The sequence below is a fragment of the Caloenas nicobarica genome, chromosome 1, assembly GCF_036013445.1.
Source record: "Caloenas nicobarica isolate bCalNic1 chromosome 1, bCalNic1.hap1, whole genome shotgun sequence".
Taxonomy (NCBI): Eukaryota; Metazoa; Chordata; class Aves; order Columbiformes; family Columbidae; genus Caloenas; species Caloenas nicobarica.
Window position 1 is genome coordinate 155749809 of NC_088245.1, and position 21833 is coordinate 155771641.

General features: G+C 43.9%; 2 protein-coding genes across 3 annotated transcripts in view; both read left to right on the top strand.

Annotated features, from left to right (window-relative positions):
* The first annotated feature begins 324 nt into the window (after window positions 1-324).
* On the top strand, window positions 325-9577 carry ARGLU1 (arginine and glutamate rich 1). Of its 2 annotated transcripts, XM_065645539.1 has the most exons (4): window positions 327-928; window positions 4784-5009; window positions 7357-7440; window positions 8702-9577. In XM_065645539.1, the coding sequence occupies exons 1-4, from the start codon at window positions 579-581 to the stop codon at window positions 8864-8866; spliced, it is 825 nt and encodes a 274-aa protein (XP_065501611.1). In that variant the 5' UTR covers window positions 327-578; the 3' UTR covers window positions 8867-9577. The 2 variants fall into 2 exon arrangements, 1 of the variants encoding a protein (XP_065501611.1); XR_010607039.1 differs by lacking the exon at window positions 8702-9577 and having other exon boundaries at window positions 325-928; window positions 4784-6929; window positions 7357-7441.
* A 7961-nt stretch (window positions 9578-17538) lies between these two features.
* EFNB2 (ephrin B2) overlaps window positions 17539-21833 on the top strand; it is a 44517-nt gene continuing 40222 nt past the window's right edge. Inside the window, exon 1 of the mRNA XM_065638287.1 lies at window positions 17539-17987. Coding sequence (XP_065494359.1) covers window positions 17860-17987 — 128 coding nt within the window. The 5' untranslated portion in view covers window positions 17539-17859. The remainder of the gene's footprint in view (window positions 17988-21833) is intronic.

The following is a 21833-nucleotide window of genomic DNA, read 5'->3' on the forward strand; positions in this document are numbered from 1 at the left end:
AGCACCACTGCTGGGGACACCGCCGAGCGGGGCAGCTCCCAGACTACCGGCTGACCCCTAAACGCTTAACCCTAACCCCCGAAAGCCTAACCCGACGCTCTCAACCGCCCCAACGCCAAATAACCGCCCCGAAAGGCCCGCCCCGGCGGCAACTGCTGCGCGCACACGCGGAGCACAAGCGCTGCCTAACGCGGTTTCCTCCCCGAAGGGACGCTTGCTATTGGCTGCCGAATATAACCGAGCGCTTTCGTGTTCCTCCGGCGCGAAGCCGAAGGCGGCAGTAGCGGGGGAGGGGGAAGCAAACGGTTCGGACGCGGGCGCAGTGCATTGTGGGGCGGAAGAGGAGAGTCACCGCTCTGCTAGGGCCGCCATCTTGCCTGCGTCCGGACTTGCTCCCGCTTTCGGGGCCTGCTCCGTCTCCTCGCAGCGCAAAGCGGCGGAAAGGGAGAGGACGAGGGGCCCGGCCGGGCAGTGCTGATGCGCGCAGAGCCCCCTCGCACCTCTCTCGGGCGCCGCTAGCGAAGGGGGCGGGGGTGGTCGGGCGGTTGTCGGCGCGGCCTCTCCTCTGCTCTGCCGGGATGGGTCGGTCCCGCAGCCGGAGCTCGTCCCGCTCCAAGCACACCAAGAGCTCCAAGCACAACAAGAAGAACCGGAGCCGATCGCGGTCCCGCTCCCGGGAGAAGGAGCGGGCGCGGAAGCGCTCCAAGTCCCGGGACAGCAAGCGGAACCGGCGCCGCGAGTCCCGGTCCCGGTCCCGCTCCAACACGGCCCCCTCCTCCCGCCGCGACCGGGATCGGGATCGCGCCTCCTCCCCGCCCGACCGCATCGATATCTTCGGGCGCACGGTGAGCAAGCGCAGCAGCCTGGACGAGAAGCAGAAGCGGGAGGAGGAGGAGAAAAAAGCGGAGTTCGAGCGGCAGCGGAAAATGTGAGACCCGGGCCTGGGCGGGGGGCGGCGGAGGGAAGGGGGAGGGAAAGGGGGTTTCTGTGCCCGGGTGCTTTTCTCTCCGCGCCATCCTCCTCCAAACTAGGGCCGCCTGCGACCGGGGGTTAAAGGCGTTTAGGCCCTCGCTGAGGCCTGTTTTCCCGCCTTCCTTCCCTTTCCTCAAACCCGGCTCCCTCGGGTGCGTTAGAAGCCGCCCACTGAGGGGGGCGGGGGGCGAACTCCCCGCCGGCCCCCGGCGCTGCTCGATGGGCCGCTGCTCCCCTGCCCCGCTCCTCGACTGCTCCCTGCCATCGAGGCCTCCGCCGCTTTGTGCTGCGCTGCCGCACCGCCCGCCCCTCCCCTTCCCGGCGTGGGGCTCCTTGCGCGTCCAGCCCCGAGGCATCCGGAGTTGCTCGACTTGGGGTTTTAGGAAGTACTATGCAACGATTATATTAACGCTGTTGTGGGTCTTTTTAAGTTTTCTTACCAAACGGGACGGTGAGATACGGTGACTTGTTTCATTTGAAACCCCGTTTCAGTTTTCGTGGTGGGGAATGTGGTTATTTATAAAGTCTACAGAGATAGATACATTCTATTTTAACGAACGTTGAATGTGCATTAAGATGTTTAGCAATATCGTTGAGTTATGAAACAGACCTTTATGCAGTGAAGGTAACAACGGATTTAACAGTCATGTTGAAGTGATTCTTGTTCTTTGAATGTTACCCTTGCTCTTTGGAGCACTGAATCCAGAAATAGCTCTTGTTTGTAAGTGTGGAGCCCAGGAGTTCTGTGAATTCTCAGGTGGAGCTTCGAGTTTTATTTTAGCGATATTGTTCTAATGCAATATTAATTGTAGTCCAGAAGGCGTGATCACCCCAAATTACCACTTCCATTTTTGTTTATCGATAATCTCCTTTGCCAACTTCAGAATTGGACAGCGATGTCATCAAAAACTTGCATAGTAACCCAAACACACATGAAAATGTGGAAGGCTTTTTGGGTCTTGATCCTAATTTTATGGTTTCTAATTTTATTCAGTATCTCAATTAATAAAAATATTCCATGCACATCTACGATTAAGAATTGTAATGTGGTTAACAATTTGAGAATATAGTGAATAGTTTATCTTGGTATTCTGGAACTGTTTTAGTTCATATGTGAGCAAGTTTTCTATGTAAGTTAGCTTTGAAATATTAAGATGCTCATGAAGTCTATATAGGAGGAATATGGCATTTGAGTGATATTGGCAACAAAATAGTAAACTCTAGAGAGAGAAACAATATTGGAAAAGATCTGGTATAGAAATTTGATACTTCCACTTCAAATTTCAAAAAAAAAAGTAATAAAACGTTAGAGTAGAAAACTACGGTATATTAGTAAGTCATCTGTAGATTGTGTTATATATGTTAGTGTATACTCTTGCTGACTGAGCTAACTAGAGGACAGTTCATATACTGAAAGAGATTTTCTTCTCAGCTGTTAAAATCTTAATACATAGCCTAACTTATGCATTTTCGTATAATGCTAGTTTTCTGTAAAGGTGTTGCAAATGTGGTTTTTTTTTTCCCTTCAGAAATCTGCTGAGATGTAAGCAGTTTCTTTTCTGGAGATTTTTTAAAATAAGTCTTTAAGAAGTAAATGGAGTGTGGTAGAATAGTTTTACATTAATGACTTATCTCACTCTGGAGTTGTGGCCCAGTAGGTCACGATTATAAACTTACACCTGTGTATGAACTATTGTAAGTTCATGCAATTTAAAAAAAAAGTAGTTGGTATAAACTACAGAATAAATTGAGATTTCTATCTGTGTTTAGAATTTGATTTTCTTGATAAACTCAAATGCATTATATATATTATTATATATTTGTAATTTTGTTATTGCCTATGAATGTGAAAATATGCATTTGCTTAGTTTAATTAAATTTGAATGAAATTTGTTTGGGTAAGAAGAACGAAACGTGCAGGCACAGTGCTTGAGTACATCATCAATTGCTGAGGATATTTGAAAACTTATCTTAGACATGAGTGTCGGGGGGGGGTTGTAACTATGTACTATCTTATTCAATTAGCTAACTTTTATTCTAGATTTCCCTGATGTTAAAGTTAAAATAGTTGAATAGAACATACAGGCTTTCTGAAGAATAATTTCTGTAGAGCAGCCTCTTATGTGTGCTAAGCTGTTTCAGTACAGGACAGTGAGGGTACTCGCTGCTGAATAAATACTCATAAGAGGGAAGAAAAACCTTTAAAAGGGTATTTAGTATATAAAGCATATTTAAAAACTTGTCTAAAAAGGATTGCAGGTAGTGACTTGGCAGACACACTATACTGAAGGAGGTTGGTCCGTTTTTCTAGATGGTGCTGGTGGTCTAGTTTTTCTTATTTTTCTGAAAAAATCACCACAAGGTATTTTGTGTCGCTTTAGGAAAAGTGAATGCTGGCCTAATGTGCCACCAGATAAGTTTGCTATCTCTTGAGGAACATAAAAATAAAATTCATCTTCTGGCCTGAATGTTTAAGTTGAGGGTTCCAAAACTTTTTACTGAAGGAGGTGGACTATCTATCTGTTTTGGCACACTTTTGAAAAGAAGATACATGAACAGGGGAAATAGCCTTTCAGCCCAGTAACCCATACTTCACTATCTCCTGTTGCGTGTTTGCAAATCGTACACTGAAACTTAGTAGGTCCTGTAGCTTTTTTTTTTCCAATGGGTTGGGGTTATGTCTCTCGATATAAATAAGATAGGAAAATACAAACATTATGAGAATGACAGGATATTAGGATATTACAACAGTAGTTGTTTTAAATCATGGATTTCTGCTGCTGACAGGCGAGAAGATAAGTTTATAATATTGTTCTGTATTTCATGGAATATTTAAATTGAAAGTTCAATTTCAAGGTTAAAAAGAACAGCCTTCTCCTCAAAGCTCATAATAGTTCTAAATAAATAAATAGTACTGTAAGTACTACGTGAAGCATAATTATACAGTATTCAGTTTTGTTGGTCTTTGGATATCTAATTGCCATAGTAATAGTAATTAGTTTCTGGAAGATTTTTTTTCTGCATTTGGTAATAAACCTTCAAACTGACCTAATCTTTTCGTATCATTTTTAAGGAAAACTTAAAGCAGTGATAAGGCTAAATGATATTGCTGCTGCTAAAGAAAAATAAAGACAAAATGACATTTGAAAACACTTCCAAAATTAAGAGCATGGAAAACTGTAAAGTTTGCAAGGATTTACTCAGCGCTTGGTACTGGTATATTTTATTTTGGATAATTACAGTAGAAACAGAGTGCTGCAATAAAGAGGTTAAGGAGACCTGAGGTATTTGCAATTTGATAAGACAAATGGTTTGATAACTAGATTACAGATGCAACACCTGGAATTCTTGTTAAAATATTCAAATTACAAGTTTTATTGCTTCTGTTTTTGGTGCCTCTGAGATGGTGGCTTTAAGACAAGATTTTACAAGATATTATTGCTACATGTGGCTTAAAATTGAGACCATTTAAATTCCTGAAGGATATGAAGGATGATGAAACTTGGGTGGAGTAGCAGTAGTAGTATGATAAGCTATCTGCTTAAGCTTAGTGTCTCAAGATATGAAGAGATGCCAACTATGGTATGGTCTGAATGGGTTCCCTGTGGTAGGAATACTGTATGCCTGAATATTAATTTTCCTTAAATGCAGGGCAAAACATTCTTTAAATATATGATCTGTGTGTATAACATATAAAACTGTTTAAAAGAGGTTCAGTGGTGTGGCCGATGCTGTGTATTTGAAATAGTTTGTTTCAGTGCAACCATTCTTTATAGATTAAAAAGGTAATCCTCATGTTTGCATTTTGTAGTCGTCAACAAGAAATTGAAGAGAAACTCATAGAGGAAGAAACTGCTCGAAGAGTGGAAGAGCTTGTGGCTAAACGTGTAGAAGAAGAGTTGGAGAAAAGGAAGGATGAGATTGAGCGAGAGGTTCTCCGCAGGGTGGAGGAGGCTAAGCGCATCATGGAAAAACAGTTGCTCGAAGAACTCGAGCGACAGCGACAAGCTGAACTTGCAGCACAAAAAGCCAGAGAGGTAACGCTCGGTCGTTTGGAAAGTAGAGACAGTCCATGGCAAAACTTTCAGTGTCGGTTTGTGCCTCCTGTTCGGTTCAGAAAGAGATGGAATACAGCAAATCTAATTCCCTTCTCGTATAAACTTGCATTGCTGCGAAACTTAATTTCTAGCCTATTCAGAGGAGCTCACTGATACTTAAACAGTTATTCTCCTAAAACCTGAACAAGGATAGTTGATTTTTAATGGAACTGACCTACATATTTCAGAATTGTTTGAAACTTTTGCCATGGCTGCAGGATTTATCAGCGGTCCTTTCATTTTTGGGGAAGGGTATTGAAAATCTGTAATTATGTATCCTTCATTTGTTTCATTTTGTTTACCTAGACTGTAAGAGGCTTTTGCCTTCAGTCAGGCAAAAAGCAGGGTCCAGCAGTGAGCTGCAGTACCTGTCTTTAACAAATAGGTTTCTTACTCTTCATTTAAAATGAACGTTTTCCTTGAGCATACATTGGACTAATTCTGGGACTTCGAGTATAAGCCCACCCACGTCTTCACGAAGGATCTATGTCCAAATCATTATATCCATTTTTAATAACTACTAACAACTCCTTTTTTTTTTCCCTAGAAGTTATAAAAGAGCAGGTTGCCCTTGTCTGAAGTCAAGCTGAACATGTGACTTGGGTTTTTGTGTTTTGTGTATTTTTTCTTTTTTAAATCAGCAGCTGGAGCAGAAGCTGAAAATGTCTTTCTGTGAGACAGTAATTTGCTACTAAAGGCTTTGATGCCTGCCTGCACCAATCATTCCAGGATCCAGAAATTTCAGGACAAACTTCTAAACTGTAAAGGAAGATTGTGCAAAACAGTCATAAGTCTAAAATGCTTTTTTCACTCTGTACTTTCTACACAGTTTATTTAAAATTAATGTTTTGATTGGCTTACAAAGGGAAGACAGTAGCAATGAAGCTTTCCCCTCCATACTAAGCATGGCTTTTCTGTACCATAATACCTTTAGATTAAAAAACAAACAAAAAACCTGGAACACTGAGTTAAAACAAATATGAAGAATATTACACTTATTTTGCAAATTCAAACCCTACTAAGAGTTTAAGTTGAATTTAGATGTCTGTAGTCAGAAAATGCTTCATGTATAGAGGTTTTAATTTGTTCAGATGGATGCCTTTTGGGGTTTTTTTAAAGTATTTTTGCTATTGTCAATGTGATGTGGAGAATTCCCATCAGTTCTTTGTAACGCATAATAAACTTCCATGCCTGGAGTGAAGCGTGCTAGCTAGTAGCTGGTTACTAGTCATAGTAAGAAGTTTTCTCTTCGTATGCTTGCTTTGTTCGTATTAACGTTTTTTTCTTGCACAGACACAAACCTCTGGCTAACTTTAAATCTTCCAAATATTAAAATAATCCGGATATATATTACGTGAACTGAAACACCTCAAAAGCTTTTACGCAGTCTTCATATTTATAAGTTGCATAAAAGAATTCCATAAATTTCACCAAGAAAACAACAATTACAAGGCTTTATTTCCTGATCTTGTCTTCCCTGGACTCCTGAATTCCAAGTTCAGACTGCAAATGACAGTTTCAGCTGTCTTAAAATTGTCAAAATACTGAATGTTAAGTCCATTTTCCCCATGAAAGAAGCCCATAGCTCCATGAAGTATGGATTGCCATTTGTATTTTTCACTAACAGTAAATGTATTTTTCTTATTAATTGTTTGCCTTAGGAATGATTTACATATTTTTGTTCCTTCTTATCATAAACATCTGCATTCCTCAGCTCAGCCTTCCTTGTATGTTGTTTCTTTATAAATGGTTGAGCTGCTGATGCAGGTATTGCCAAGCTAACAGTACAAATCATTTTAAAGAGGAAGCTGGCGCGTATGGCAGCCGAGGAGCACACTCTGCAGGACACTGGACAAGACAGTAAATATTCAACTTTTAATGCTGATTAAAGGAGTATAGGTAAAGAATACGTAGGTATACTTAATTGGTGAGACAAACTATTCACTTTATTTATATTTTCTATATTACTTTTTAATTTGGTAAATACTATCCAGTTTTTGTAGTTGTCCTTGTTGATTTGTGTGATGTTAAAATTCTAGTAATAAATTGTCAGGATTCTATGATTAGGGAGGGTTTAGTTGTTTGCTGTTTGGACTGGGCGGGGTGATATAAATTGAGTACTAGAAACCAGTTTTAGTGGCTGCACAGTTTACTGTTGTGAGACAAAATAGGTGGCTGTAAAGCTGCCACTTTAAGTCAGTTCACAGAAGAATTCTGAGAAAGATTAGTGAACATGCAGAAATTAATATTTTACTTTACTAACATCTTGCCCTGTCCTCCCCTTTAGGAAGAAGAGCGTGCAAAGCGTGAGGAACTAGAGCGAATACTAGAAGAGAATAATCGAAAAATTGCAGAAGCACAAGCTAAACTGGTATGTGAAGATGCAGTTAACCATTCTGTAGGGGAATACAGGTCCCTCTGCCTGATTTACAACACAATTAAAAATAAACAAATCAGCCCTTTCTAGAGTTTAACTTGTCTATTGCTGGTTATGTCAGTAATGTTGCTCTCCTTCCCTTGAGCATAAGAGACCAGATCCTTAGCAGTAACACTCATCTGAAAAAATAGTTCAGGTGCAGTTAATTTAGAGGAAGATAGCTGCCTTCAGAATTCAAAAAGTATATTTTATCTATATCTCACAGGGAAGGTTGAACTGTTTACAGATGTTCAGCTTCTAGAACAGAAGTGACTAATTCTGTTTTGTTGAGCAGGACAAGTACAAACTGGATACGAGAGTAGTATAATGTTGATGTACAAGTGCTGAAAGGGACTTTTCAGCATAAGCTTAAGATGTCTTAACTTATGAAATTCTAGCTTGTGTTGGTCTCCAAGCCTATTTAAGCAGGTGGCTGCTTCATGAGAACATTCAGTATGATTTAGCTGATTCTAATCAATTAATGGTAAGCCAAACTAAGCTGCTTCTAAATCCTGATTGAACTCTGTTGGTTTCAATTACCCAAGTAATTACACCTTTTTCAGGTAAAGATGATGATGCTTAAAAATGTTTGCTTGAACTACATCTCTACAACTACATAGATCTCTTTCTGTTTTACCCTTTCCCAACCTCACATTATGGAAACAGGACAAATAGAAAATTCAAAGTATTAACTGATGTAATGAACAAAATAAGCACCTTTAGAAGACCTTTGGAAGAGCTGTAAGAACCATAAGTCAGTGTAAGGATTGACTTGTTACAAATCAAGTAAAGATGGTTTTCAGTTAAGAGGGGATTTTAGATGGGAGCAGGGAGACCTCTGTTTGAAGGTCTCTTACTTCCTTTTATTGTGCCTTCATCTGACATGTGACAGGTGTCGGGAATTTCTCTCAATATACACCGACTTCCATAATTAAATGTAATGTGTTGTTTGCAAAGCAATGCTGAAAAACATTGCATGCACGCACTCAAGTTTTTGGTACATTAGCTGTAGAAAATTTTCAGTGTTTCTTCTGAACTCAATTCAAATAGCCATTTTATAAACAGTTTCACTGAAACCAGCTATGGTGTCTAGCTCAGGTAGAACTGCTTACATACCTGTGCAGGATTGGACCTGTTTGGAAGTTAATACGGAGTTGTAAATTACTTTTATGACTACAAAATATGCTGGCCTAAATTCTACCATTTTCATACATAGGCTGAAGAACAATTGAAAATTGTTGAAGAACAAAGAAAGATTCATGAGGAGAGGATGAAACTAGAACAAGAGAGGCAACGTCAGCAAAAGGAAGAGCAAAAAATTATCCTGGGCAAAGGAAAGTCTAGGCCAAAACTGTCTTTCTCACTAAAGAGCCAGGATTAAATTGCAACTCTGAACTCCTAAAAGAAAAAAAAAAAGGAAACCAACAAAAAAACCCCAACAAAAAGGAAAACAAAAAAAAACTTTGTATGGTAGCTTCATGTTGAAGTGTTTTTTTTCTTTTTTCCCCCCTCTTTTTTTTTTTTGTCTTTTTTGAAAGTCTGGAAAGTTAGCTTGTTCTAATAGGGGCTGTGCTCTGCAATTCTTAATTTTTTTTTTTTTTAAACTTTGATTAAGTTAAAGCCTTATCAGATCATTGTTGCCTTTTAGAGGGTAATGTGTTCTCATCAATTTTGTTTCTGTACTAGTGGTCTGAAGCAGATCAGGTCGCTTTATGAATTGTGGATGATCTGATAAGGTTTTACTGACCTACTCGTCGGAGTTTGACTCTGATAATTGACAAAACTTTATACTGGGTATTGCTGACTTTTAATTATTTTAATTTTTTTAAAAAGTCAGTAAATACGTGAGTAAATTGCCATAGTATTACTGGACCTCTGTGGTTTATTGTTAAATCAGTGTCCTATGATACTGTCCCATTGTTGCGCTTAATGTTCCTGATACAGGTAAGGAAATAGTTTGTCATTTCTGCTATGAATACATAGAGCTCAGTATTGTTTCTGTTAGGTTTGTTTTTATTACATTGACAGCATTCAACCAGCGTTCCCCATTGTGTAAATAAACCAATTTGCTGAATAAAGTGAAAGTCTTAAATTCATATGTTTAAGTAAATTTTTTTAGTACACTTGTATAAATGGCTATAAGAGTGACAATTCACATTATTAAATTCGAAACTATAGTGGTATTTTTTTTAATTTTGCTTTAAACTATTGTGGCTTCTCCTATTATAATGCAAAGTTACACACAGTAAAAAATCCCTGCAGTTGTGAATGTTTTTGATGGCTGCTGCTGTTTTCATGAATGTTGGGTTTTATTCTAACAGAGACTTATTTCAGCTGTAGTATCGTGTTTAAACAGCTGTTTGGCTTAACTGCACACGAGCCGATACTTAGCTGTCTAATCCCTTTGAGTTCACCTCATAATATAATATATTGTATAAGTTAAGGTCATTACCATATAATGAATCTGATAGATCCTAAAGGATTTAAAAGTGGAAGTTTTTCTCCCAAAGGACTGGACTGGCTAGCATACTTGAAGTGAAAAACAGAAGGTGAGATTCTATCTAAATATATTGTTTTAGCCAGAAAGCAACTGTTATTCATATATAGATCCTGAATGTTATCCATTTATATATACAGGTTTTATTTTGGAAAATGAGACTACGGATTGAAAGCTATATATATAAGTCCCCCTTTTTGTATATAATTCTTCTACCGAAACTTGGATTACCATAGCTTGTCCAGTTCTACAACTTTCTTTTTCCTGTTGGTATGCAGCATCTGTAGTAATCGTAAAATGAAAGTTACCAGTGGTTGCCTGAGCATTTGAATGTCACTTGGCAAAGTTGGAAATAACTCCTGATCCTCCCAAAGGATCTGTTTCTGTAGATTTGGCAAATATGGGAGCAAGTTCAGGGTGCCACTGAAAGCAGTATTCAACATGCTTTGTATGATACCTTGACTTGGGGGCAGACTGTGTATTGCTTTGTCCAGTATGTCAAGAAAAATGTGAAGACAGTAAAACACGTACACTACTGCTGTACTGAAATTTGTCTATATATTGTATTACAAAAGAAAGCTGAAGGTTGCTTAATGCATAGAAGCAAAAGCCGAAGCCAAATAAATCATGTACATGACCTGTTGGAAGGAGCAGGCTGTATTTAAAGCTCAACTGATAACCTATATTTCTAAAACAAAAAACATCCCCTGTTCCTTCACGAGAAACAAGCTATTAAAAGTCAATACTCAAACCATCCCTACGCATTTTTGTTTCCTCTCCTCTTCTAAATGCAAGAAGCAAAGCTCTGATACATGCAGCTGTGGTTTCAGGGATTTTGTTCTGCATCACTAATTTGCTGTGAAACAGTAGCATTTGTTCTTTACACTTAACCTCTCAAAGTCTAAGCCTATACAATGTTATTTTCAATCACACCTTTAGGACTACTCTGTGGACAAAACGTCCTATCACAATTTGATCACCCCTTCCGCCATTCCACACCTTCTTACCTGCATTTCTTCCCCTGTGCTCTCACAGAAGGAAAAACAGCTTTTTTTTTTTTTTTTTGTGGGTGGGGAGGAGCAGAAGATCAGCTGATAGAAACCACTGTTTCTTTACTGTCCTAAAGCATTCTGTATTTCTTAGATAGCTTTTTGTAGACCTGGTGCGGATGGACGTCACATTTGCATTATTCTGTGGTTGTCTTTTTAAAATTACTGTAAGACCTCAGAGGTACTGTTGATTTCTAGGAAAATAGAGAGGTGCACATGGGAAGAGGATAAGTTGATGTTTGATGATAAGAACTTGAAATGTTCTTACCTTCCCTTAAAACTTGATTTCTGTCTAATAGCAAGTAGGTTAGAATGTAGACTGTATGTAGTGATTGAGTATGAGTTGGGGGCAGGCGGGGAATCTACATGGAGATATTAACTTACCTAGAGAAATTGCTATTAGAAGTTGTGGTGGGTGTTTTTATTTCATTACTGTTTGAAGTTTCAGACTTCAAATTTTGGTTAGACAGTTTTTGGGTCGTTCTGGAGGGGGTTTTTTGTATGTTTGGTGTTATTTTGCTTCCTCTTCCCCTGCTCCAGGGAGGCCAGTAGGCATTTTTTTATTGCCACCTACCTTGTGCAGAATTCATTTCCCTTATATGATGACAGAAGAGATCTTAAGTTTTCCCAACCCCTGTTCATAAATGTCCTGGAGAATTATTTTAACACCAAATAATCCATCTATCTGGCAGAGGCAGGAGAGAGTGGAAGGCCTTACAGCAGTATCCTAGTAGTGTGCTGTTACTTTGGAGATTTGTTAAACTGCCCTTTGAACTTCCCGTGTTCATTATCATCATTTTTCCAAGCACAAGTGGAAAGCTGACTGCTGTGAAATGTTTTAGAGAGCTGGTGTCCTTGAAGCTTAGCAAAGCAGAGACAATTAGGTTGGTGAGATGTCTAAGCTGCCAAACAACTGCATACCTATGTATAGACAGATATGTCCATATTATATCTTACTAAAATATCAATATTTCATCTGCACCTATCTTGTCTTGAAAAAGAAGGATCTATCTTCCTTGTCTCTACTTTTCTCTTAAGCTTCATGCCACTTCATATACCTCACCCTCTCTTTTTGTCCTTGCTGACTTGAAGATCATAAACCTGTTTCTGATGCCATTGACACACCCTCTTACCATTTTTTGAGTTTCTGTGCCGTTATATGCGTGTACACCAAATACGAAGGTGTTGGTTATTGTTCACTTTTAGCTGCATGAAGTATTCCATTAAACTATTTGGGAATATGTCGTCCCATTGGCAAGCAGCAGGCAAATGATTAGCTGTTATTGTAGGGTCTCAACTCAGTGCAAGGTCAGGCGAAATGCAATTTGATAAATGTTTTTCAGTTTGCATTTCAGAAGACAGCTGTGGAGCTGCCTGTGTGCCCAAGGCTCATTTCAAGGCGGGAGGTGGTGGAAGTGCCCAGGCTGGTGCAGTTTCGGACCAACAGGCCAGCCCAGCTGGAGCTGAACCATGACTTTCACCCACCTCTGTTCCATTTTCATGCTAGTTACCCCCAAATTTGTGCATTTCAGGGTTATACCCCTCTCCCCATGCCACTGTTTTGTTAGTCAACTGGAGAGTGCTGAGCCTCTGTTGACGTTTCCACACTGAACAAGCAAACGCTTCTGATTGTCTTTCCTGGACTGACACATAGAACCGAGGGTTACGCTGGCTCAACCATCAGCTTTGCAGAACAGGACATAAACCTTTGTTAAAGTCTGGTTGTGTAGCAGAGGTTTGATCCCAGGTCTTGTTTCCCACCCCACATATCGCAAACTACAAATTACCAATTTTTGTTTTCACAGAGTGATACTGAAACTCACTATAAAAAGTAAGTGAAAATGTAGAATTAAAATGTGTGGTTAGGATGCACCAACTTTTGTCTGATTTTCATTACCAGGCTGCTTGAATTCTATGGCTGTATTTTGGAGGAGCCAAGCTTATTTTCTAAGAAGTTATGGTTAACCAAAATTGTGTTTATAAAACAGACATGGAGAGACAAATTAACATCTAGATACATACTCACTCTACTGTAAATGCAGAAAATACATTGTTATGGTGCGAATGTTATTTTAAGAGCTCTTTCAAGTATCTGGCACACTTGGCCTTTTGTACAAGCAATAAACAATCCATTTAAATCAGTAAGTGTCAATCACACGATCATTTGTCCTTATTAAATTTAGGAGTAATTGAACCTATAGCGTTATCTCTTTTTGACTTTCAAAATTGGTAAGTTTTCAAGTAGCGATGAATGATGTTGAGCTTTTCCGCTTAATAAAAAATTTCATGTCCCATGTATTCTCATTCCTGATGTTTAGACTGATTTTTAAAAGAGAATTGGGGATTGTGGGCCCAATCCTGATCCCATTCAGATTAGCTGCCTTTTTGTTATAGATTTCGTAGGATCGTAGCTAATATCTATGTAATTGTTGCCCCCATCACTGTCGGAAAGGAGCTGAAACGGGTTATTGTACGATAAACCCGATTTTTGCCGTAAGGCCGGCTCAAGTACAGGAAGTAAAGGTTTAAGTGGTGCAAATGTCAGAGCCCCGGGTTTTCCCTGAAGATAGAGGGGAAAAGCAGATTTAATCTGCTCGCTGGCCCTGCTCATCCCTCCGTCCGTCCATTCCCAGCCGCCGCTCCGGGCCGCCCGGGCTCAGAGGGACCGCGGCGCCGCTCCCACGGCCGCGGCAGGATTTCCTCCCCCCAGAAGCCTGTCCCCTGCGAGTTCGTCTGCCAGGAAACCGCCTTCCCCGCGAAACCCGAAATACCTGCCGGGATCTCACCCCGACATAGCCCCCAGAGAAGCCACTACTGCAGCCAAAGCCGGTTGCTAATTTCCCTAATATTTTGGGGCTTTTTTTGCCTTTAAATCCCCCTCCCCAACCGGTACTCTCACGTTTCCTCCTTGTCCGAGGTGATTCCTGCTGCTCCTCGGAAGCCAGATGGGAAAGTTGGAGGCCGATGCAGCGCTCGTCGGCTGGACGGGGCCGGGAAGGGAGCGCGGCTGCACCGCGGTTGCCCAGGGGCTCCGCGCCGCTGCCGCCCCTCCGAGCGCCACTGCGCCGCCCGCTCTCGCCCGGCCCCGGCTCCCGCCTCTCGGCGCGTCCCCGCTCAGATCCGCAAATAACTCCGCGGCGCAGCAAGGGCCCCTCTCACCCACCCCAGCCGCGGGGATCGGCCCCTCGGGCAAAAAGGGTGACCCAAGCGGAGCAGCCACCGAGCCCGCGTTTCTTTGGATGTCTTAACCTTTGTTGCTTGGGCTATCTCGGAGATAACTTCCCGGTTTTCTCTAAGTTCTTAGTTAAAAGTGATTTTTATTAACGCGTATTTTTATACATTGTGCATCAATAAGGTGCTGGTGAGCATGCTAAACCAGCTGTATTTACGTAAAATGATTAGCCGCTGGACAATAGAAGTCGAGTGATATATTTAGCTACAGGAGGATATTTTCAGACAATACTAGGGCTCTTCATTTCCTCCCGTTTACTTAAAGCAAGGATACGGAGAGCTAGAGGTCACAGTTTACTCACAGCTTTTACAAAACACCGCTCGTAACCTTTTGCTTCAAAACAAACAGAAGGAGCAGCATTACAAAATTGAGGTAAACCTCTTCTACACGTCTCTGTGGCTAGAAGCATTTATCAGGCTCAGTGTTTACATTGGCTCACGACTAGATACGCACCACACATTTGTTTAAAAGTTTAATAATTAAGTACTTTCCTCCTCTCACTGGCGAAGCTCTCCTTTGATGCCCCTCGATGTGCATAGATACCCAATCTCTCTCCCACTTCAGCGCTAAGTTTCCGTCCTGGGTATCAGATCCTTTTCCACCAAATTGTGTCGCCGGATCTGCAATTCCTTCTTCACTGCAAATTAAATTTAATTAAGCAGTTTACTTAAAACGGATTCGACGTTTTGTGCGAAAAGCAAACTGAATTCCTTGTTTTCCTGAGTGGTAGATTTCATTAGAGAGCTACCAAACACAATTAACACAAAATCTATGGGGCATCGAGCGGACCTGAAATCTTGCCCTTCTGATGCGGGCGAGAGGAGCGGTCTCTGCCAGGCAGGGCAGCGAAGGCTGAAACACCAGTTTAGTTAAAAAGAGGGGAAGGCGATGATTTTCTTTCAAATTGATCAGGGAAATAAATTTCAGTGCCAGTCGCTTTCCTTATAAGGATTTCTTCGCGTTCGTCTAAAAGCCTAACGAGCACCCGATTTTAAAGTAAATGCCCACATTTCTTCGGGAATAAAATTAAACGAAATTGGCTCTTCATTACGGTCTTTTGCAGCGCGTTCTTTGCATGCCTTAACTAAAAGGTAGGGAAATGACAGAAAGAGCGCCGTAATTTAACTGGGATATAACTTTTAATCCTTTCTGCAGATACTATTTTGGCAAGGAATCCCTCCTGGAAGAAATTCGGTACCCCCCCCCCCCCATTTTACAGGAGTGACTATAACTTTATATAAGTAGTATTTAGCCACGGTACGGCACTTGGCGCGGACCGCACGCGTGTGCCGCCTCTCCAGCCCGGTGCCACCACCCGCGGCAGCGGTACCGGCCGATACTTTTTGCGGGGGAACCGCGTAGGCGCCGGGCAGGGCAGGACGCGTAAGGAGCCGCGGAGGGGGCACAGCCCAGGGGTACCGTTCCCCACCCCCCTCCGCGGAGGGCAGCCGCTGGCCGCTAGTGGGCGCTGTGGCCCCGTGGAAGTGGCGCGGCGCGCCGAGAGGCGAGCGCGGCGGCGGCCGCACACGCGGGGGCCGTGGCGACCCCCTGCACCCCCCCCTCCGGAGCCCTCCGCACCCCCTCGGGGGCCCTCCGGAGCCGCTGGGGAAGCATCTCCAGAGCTGCCCGCGGGTAACTCCCTCTGGCCTGAAATTAATAATAAAATGAAATAAAAGGGCCAGGTGCCGGCGAGATGCGCGGGGTGTGAAAAAGAACTGGATCCAAAAATTTCGCCCCCCTCCAAAAAAAAAAAAAAAAGTGTGGAAGGGAAGAAACAGGCACTGAGTGATCGCCAGGGAAAGGCGAGGGAACCTGCAGCCGGCTTCAGTGCCCCTCGGAACCCTCCGCTCCGCGTCCCTTCGAAGGGGCTCCGCGTGTCCGACTCCTCTTTATTTCGGGACGGCCCGTGGCTAACTGTCACGTAACCAAGTAAACTTTGAAAACTCAGAGACCCCGTGGGAAGGGGCCAGCCCTGGATCGGGCACGGGAGAGCCCCCCTGCCCCTCCCCACCTCCGGCGAGGCACCCGCAGAAAGTTGCGCGGGGAGCTCCGCGCCAGCGGAGACCCGGCCCTTCCCCGCGCAGGGCCGGCAGCCCGGCTCTCCCTGGGGTGCTTCCCCCCCGCTGTAGCGGGGAAGGTGCGGGGTACCCCCGAGCCCTCCCCGCTCTTTAAACAGGAGTGTACTTGAAAAACGCTCACTTCTAGCAAAGCCAGATTGGGGAGTTATTTTATTTCATTTTATTTTTCCCTCCTGCTTTCGCTCCGCGTGGGCCAGCTGCGCCTCCCGCCCAGCCCCTCTGTGACTAAGAACGAGTGGGCTCTTCCCTCCCTCCGGCGGCCGCCCGCGGCGCGGCGAGGACGGGGGGCGGGGGCCGGGGGGTGTTACCTGCCGGCCCTGCTCGGCTGGGCTCGGCGTGGCCCCGCCCGCCACGGCGGCGGCGATAAGTGACACGCACGGCGCCCAACCAGCGCGGCGGCCCGGCGGCGGCCCTATGAGCGGCGGCGGCGGGGCGGCGGGGCCGCGCTTATATGGCTACGGCGGCGCGCTGCCGCCGGCCGCGCTCCTGCGCCGGGGACTCGCCGCGGCGGGGGCAGTGGTAGCGGCGGCAGCGGAGCGGCGGTATCGCGGGTTGAAGGCGCCGCGGTGGGAACGGCCGCGGCTGGAGCGGCTCCTCCTTCCTTCTCCTCCGCGCTGGGCTGCGCAAGTCCCACGCCCGACTTCTCCTGCCGCCGCGGCGCGCACTGCGGATCTCGTCAGGGGAGCGCGAGGGACGTTTTGACGCTGCGAACCCCCCCAGGGTTTTTCTTTTTTTTTCTTTTTTTTTTTTTTAATTATTATTTTTCACTCGCTTCTTCTCCCTGCTCCGCTCCGGGGTCTTTGCCGGCGAGAAGGACAGCGGTGCCCCTCGGGGAAGCCGGAGCCCTGCGGATGCGCCTTCCCGGGACCTGGGGAGCTGACTCTCGGAGTGGATTTATTGACTCGTGGTTGTTGCCGAGCTCCCCGAAAGAGCCCGGGCTGGTGCCTGTGCGGTTTGCAAACTGCAGGGAGCAGTGAGAGACACACAGAAGGAGCTTTCTGACGAGGCTGTTACCCTTTCTCTCAATCCATTTATTTCTCACACCACCATTTCTTTTATTTTACCTTTTTTTTTTTTTACTCCTTTTCACGCGAGCCTTAGACACTGTGAACGTGTATGGCGCACTGGATCCAAATGGGAGTTGGCAGTTTGAGTGGCATCTTCCAAGGCAGCCGGGAGACCCCCAGTAAGAGGAAGGACTGAGGCGTTTGCATTTTTTTTTTTTTGTTATTGCTATTTCTTCGGAGGTAGCTTGGATCTTACCTCGCAGGAGAATTTCCTACATGCGAGTGGCATACATGACTCAGTAGATCTGCTTGCGTCTCTCACCAAGTGCATCGTCGACCTTTCGCGTGTGATTTTTTTTTTTATTTTATTTTTTTAAATTCTTTTTTCCCTATTCATCGCCCCGGCTGTTGGGATACCGGGCACCCACCCTGCTGTTGCTGCTCAGGTGCGCGGAAGCCGCACGGCGGAGTTGGCGAAGCTCCGGGGAAGGACTCGGTGCCGCCTGCGACCATGGCAGCGCGGAGGCGAGACGCCTCCGCCTGGAAGTACTGCTGGGGAGTCGCGATGGTTTTATGCAGAACTGCACTGGCGAGGTCCATCGTTTTAGACCCCATATATTGGAATTCCTCCAACCCCAAGTAAGTTTCCATCCCGCTCCTGCCCGCCGCCTCCCCCCGGCTGGGGGGCCGGTGCCGCAGCCGCCGGGAGCCACAGGGACGGGGTTGGGGACGCTGCGAGAGGTGGCTGCCGGGGATTTCAGCCTGGGCCGGCGGCAGGATCTGGCCCTCCCCGGGGCGGGCGGTCCGTGTCCCGGCGGAGCTGCCCCTCCCCGCCGCTTGCCCCTGGCGGGGGGGTCCTGGGAGGGAGGGGGAGCCGCAGCGGGATGGGATGGGACGGGGCGGTGGGGCCGAGATCGGGGCACCGGGCTGCAACCTGCGGGCCGGGTGTGGGCTCCGCTCCGCCGGAGCCGCCGCCTCCCCGGGGCGGGAGTAGCGGCGGAGGCCGGCCGGGCCGCGCTGGGCTGCCAGGAAGGGGTGATACTCTTCAACTTCTCCGTCTGCAGATGCAAACTCATCCCATTGACTCCAGCGAAGTTACATCTGCTTATAACAGGGCTAAATTTGGTTGTGGAGTTGATGGTATCGAGGCACATGTCAGTGAGTAATGAACTAAGCATTACCCATCACACGACCATTTAGTGTCATTCTTCATTAACAAACCCAGGCAAAAAAAGCACATGTGTTCCCAGGACTTCACTATCAAAGCATGCTCTTAAAATAGAAGCATATCTTTCTAAAAAAGGTTCTATACTGAAACATACAAAATCACTGCTATTGGGAAGAGGAACTTTTTGAGAAGTGGGCCGTCTTTCTAAAGAGAAATCTGCAGTCAGTGATGGAAAAACTATTTTTACTTCTCTTTTTGTCCCCTTTCGTTTTAACATGCAAAATACAGGTTGGCTTTGTTCAATTGTGAAATCCTTTGAACTTTTGTGATCAAAACCACTATTTTAGAAAGCAAAAATCATCATAGGAAGGATAGTCTGTAAAGAGTTTAGGAAGTCTTGCAATAGAGGTGGTTTAAAATTTCTTTTAACTCATGCTACATATTCAATTATATGTATTTAAAAGCATACCACATGCATTGCGTTAATTGAATTTAGAATTTCCCATTAAATCCAGTAAGTACACATCTTGTTCTCCCGGGGGACTCTTTAGAGGAAATGTTAGGTGGTGATGAGACAAGAAGAATGGAGTATTTCCTGGATCAGGGATTAATTCCGTGTAGGTGGCAGGATCTCTAGGAGTTCCGTGAGGATTTCTAAGTTTGAGTTAGGAGCAGCATCTCAAGTTTATCAAGTAGTCTTGTGTTACAATCATTACCTACCGTTGTTCCTGCCGAAGCAAAAAGTCGTTGGAGATTTCTGCCAGTGTTTTTCAATAATGGACATATTTGCTGGATCTCTTTAAGGTTTCTTTACATAAAACTTCTCTGATTTTTTTTTTTTTTAAAGAAATTGACAGGAATGCTGTGGGCTGCGCAGTTCTGTGTTTTTATTCCTAACATTGTGTGACAGATGATCGTTTCATGTGTGCACCAGTTGGGAAGCCAGTTAAAATAAAACGAAGTTGAGCTCCAGTTATTGGCTCTGCACTTTCATGATGCTACATAGCCAAAGCCTTTCTTTGGCTTAGGAAAGGTACGATGTAACATCGGAGAATAAAGCGACCTGTCCGGTTATAAAGTGGTCTTCATAATGCTATTTGAATTTTGGAAGGTCAGAAGCTCTGAGCCGGGGTTGCACTGCGTGAGTGGGCCTGCTGTGCTGGTGGAAGACAGGCTGGGCTCAGCCTTAGACGAAGGGGAAGGCTCTTGCATCCCCAGCCCTGGCTGCGTTTATGCCTACAGAGGTCACTCTTCCAATGCAGAAGAGTTCGCAGCTCCAGCCTCTCTCCTGCCAGCTCCAACCTGCTGTTGCTTTTTTAACTTAACCTTGGTAACATTTATTATTAGCCATCAGTGAAATGAAAGTATCCCAGGAGCTGAATTCAACCCATCTTAGAGTGCCTGGGGATACCCTTCCTTTATCAAATACACGTTGTGTTTCCATCTGGCTAATTCTAAACTATTTGACTACGAAAAAAGGTTTGAATGTTGTTAATGGTAGATCTAATGATAATATCTAATTAGTTTTTTTCAACTTTAATGTACGCTTAAAAATAGGTTGTGCTGTTGATGTAATTTAGTTTTCTTGAGTGATTCATTGAGGCTTAATCACCACAGTGAAGAAGTACACTATTAAAATTAGTCTTTTCAATTGCTGGGGCTAGTGATTTATAGGCCACTTGGAGGCCTGTAGTTTGAGGAAGCTTACAAATGCATTACCGATACTGCTGCTGGTGAGACAGCTCCACTTCCCTGAACAAGATTTCTTACTAATTCTTGTCACAATTGTTTGCCTGAAGGATACGGAATAATTTCTCCTTAGACAAGGTTGTCCTCACTCTGGATTCAAGCTGAATGTTAGCTTGAGGAGTAAGCTGCTGAATGGATCTTGGCGTAGTATAATAATAAAGCTCCTTTTTAGGTTTGAAATAATAACTATCTTTGGTGCCAGTTAATTTATTCAGGGAAGCTGTGCATTTAACTCTATTGAAAGCCTCAACACATAAATCTTCTGAACAGGTAGGCAATTAAATGCTGGGAGAAGTTGTTAGTCAGGTTAATATAAAGTATGAAATAATAAATTTTAGGTTAAGGTGAATGTATAAACTGAATTGGTTTTGCAGTGAAGTTTTGAGGGTATAATTTCTAGCAGGTGGCTGGGATGGAGAGCACTCAGTTGCTGTTTGAAGTCAGAGCTCCCTGCCCTGGTCTCCCCTCTCTCCCTTTCTAGAGATCCACTTTCATTGCCTCGACCAAATCACAAAAGGTGTGTTTTAAATGACATAGAGAAAATAATTATACCTGCGACTTTATTGCTTGGGAGGTTTAATGTCATTGTTGCAGATGGTTTTGGTAGACTTTACAGACTTCTCATCTGAAGAGCCTTAGATCTCATGATCTTGAAAACACAGAGAAAAATTACTCTGTAGACCTAACTCCTGTTGACACTTTTTAATGGGGGACTTTCTGCCTGTGTTGTTTCTGCCAAGGTAAACAATTGTATAGATAGGAGGATTACCTCAGTTTCACCTCACAAGGGCTCACAAAGGCGGTGCGCCTTTGGCACACAGGACAGCACGTAGTGTTATGGGCTGCCTTGTAGTCAAATGGTAGAGAAATTTCATCCAAAAAAACATAGCTTATGTCTAAATGCTGCTGTTCCCTGTGTGCTACAGGCCGGTGAGCCAAGCAGTTCCACTTAGTGACATGTGGAAGGTTATCCTCACAAGTGGTGTGTTTGACACTGATGAAGTTAGATTATATAGCTGTTTTTCTCTCCCTCTGATAACTAGTTATATATGGGATATTTCACAGCCGGCCTCTGAATGAATGCTAACATGTCAGAAACTGATAAAATAAACTACAATTGATGACCCTGTTAAATGGTCTATTCAGTAGCATATAGACTAGTCTGCTTCTCATTGTATCTGAAATTCTTATTTTTGTAGGTAAACAAATGCACATTCACTGCGGACTGAATAGCCCCTTGAACTATGCTCTGCAGTTTGCATTTGGGTTAATCTTGTCGGTTTTAATATAGAGAGTGGAAAAAAGGAGAAAGCACCAGGGGTGGAATTGTTAGTGCTTTCACATCCACATTCCTCACATTTTGTCAGGATGATAAACTGTAGGTAATGGACAGCCGTTGTTTCTCAGGACAGGCGAGCCAGCCGGAGCACAAAGAGCTCGCTAAACCGATATCTCACAACATGTTTGGGAGCCTCTCAGCTAGACAAGAATTTATTTGGGAGTCCTGTGTCATGGGACCACACTTTCTAACCTCAGCAATTACAGCTTCAAGCTGAAGAAACAGGAGT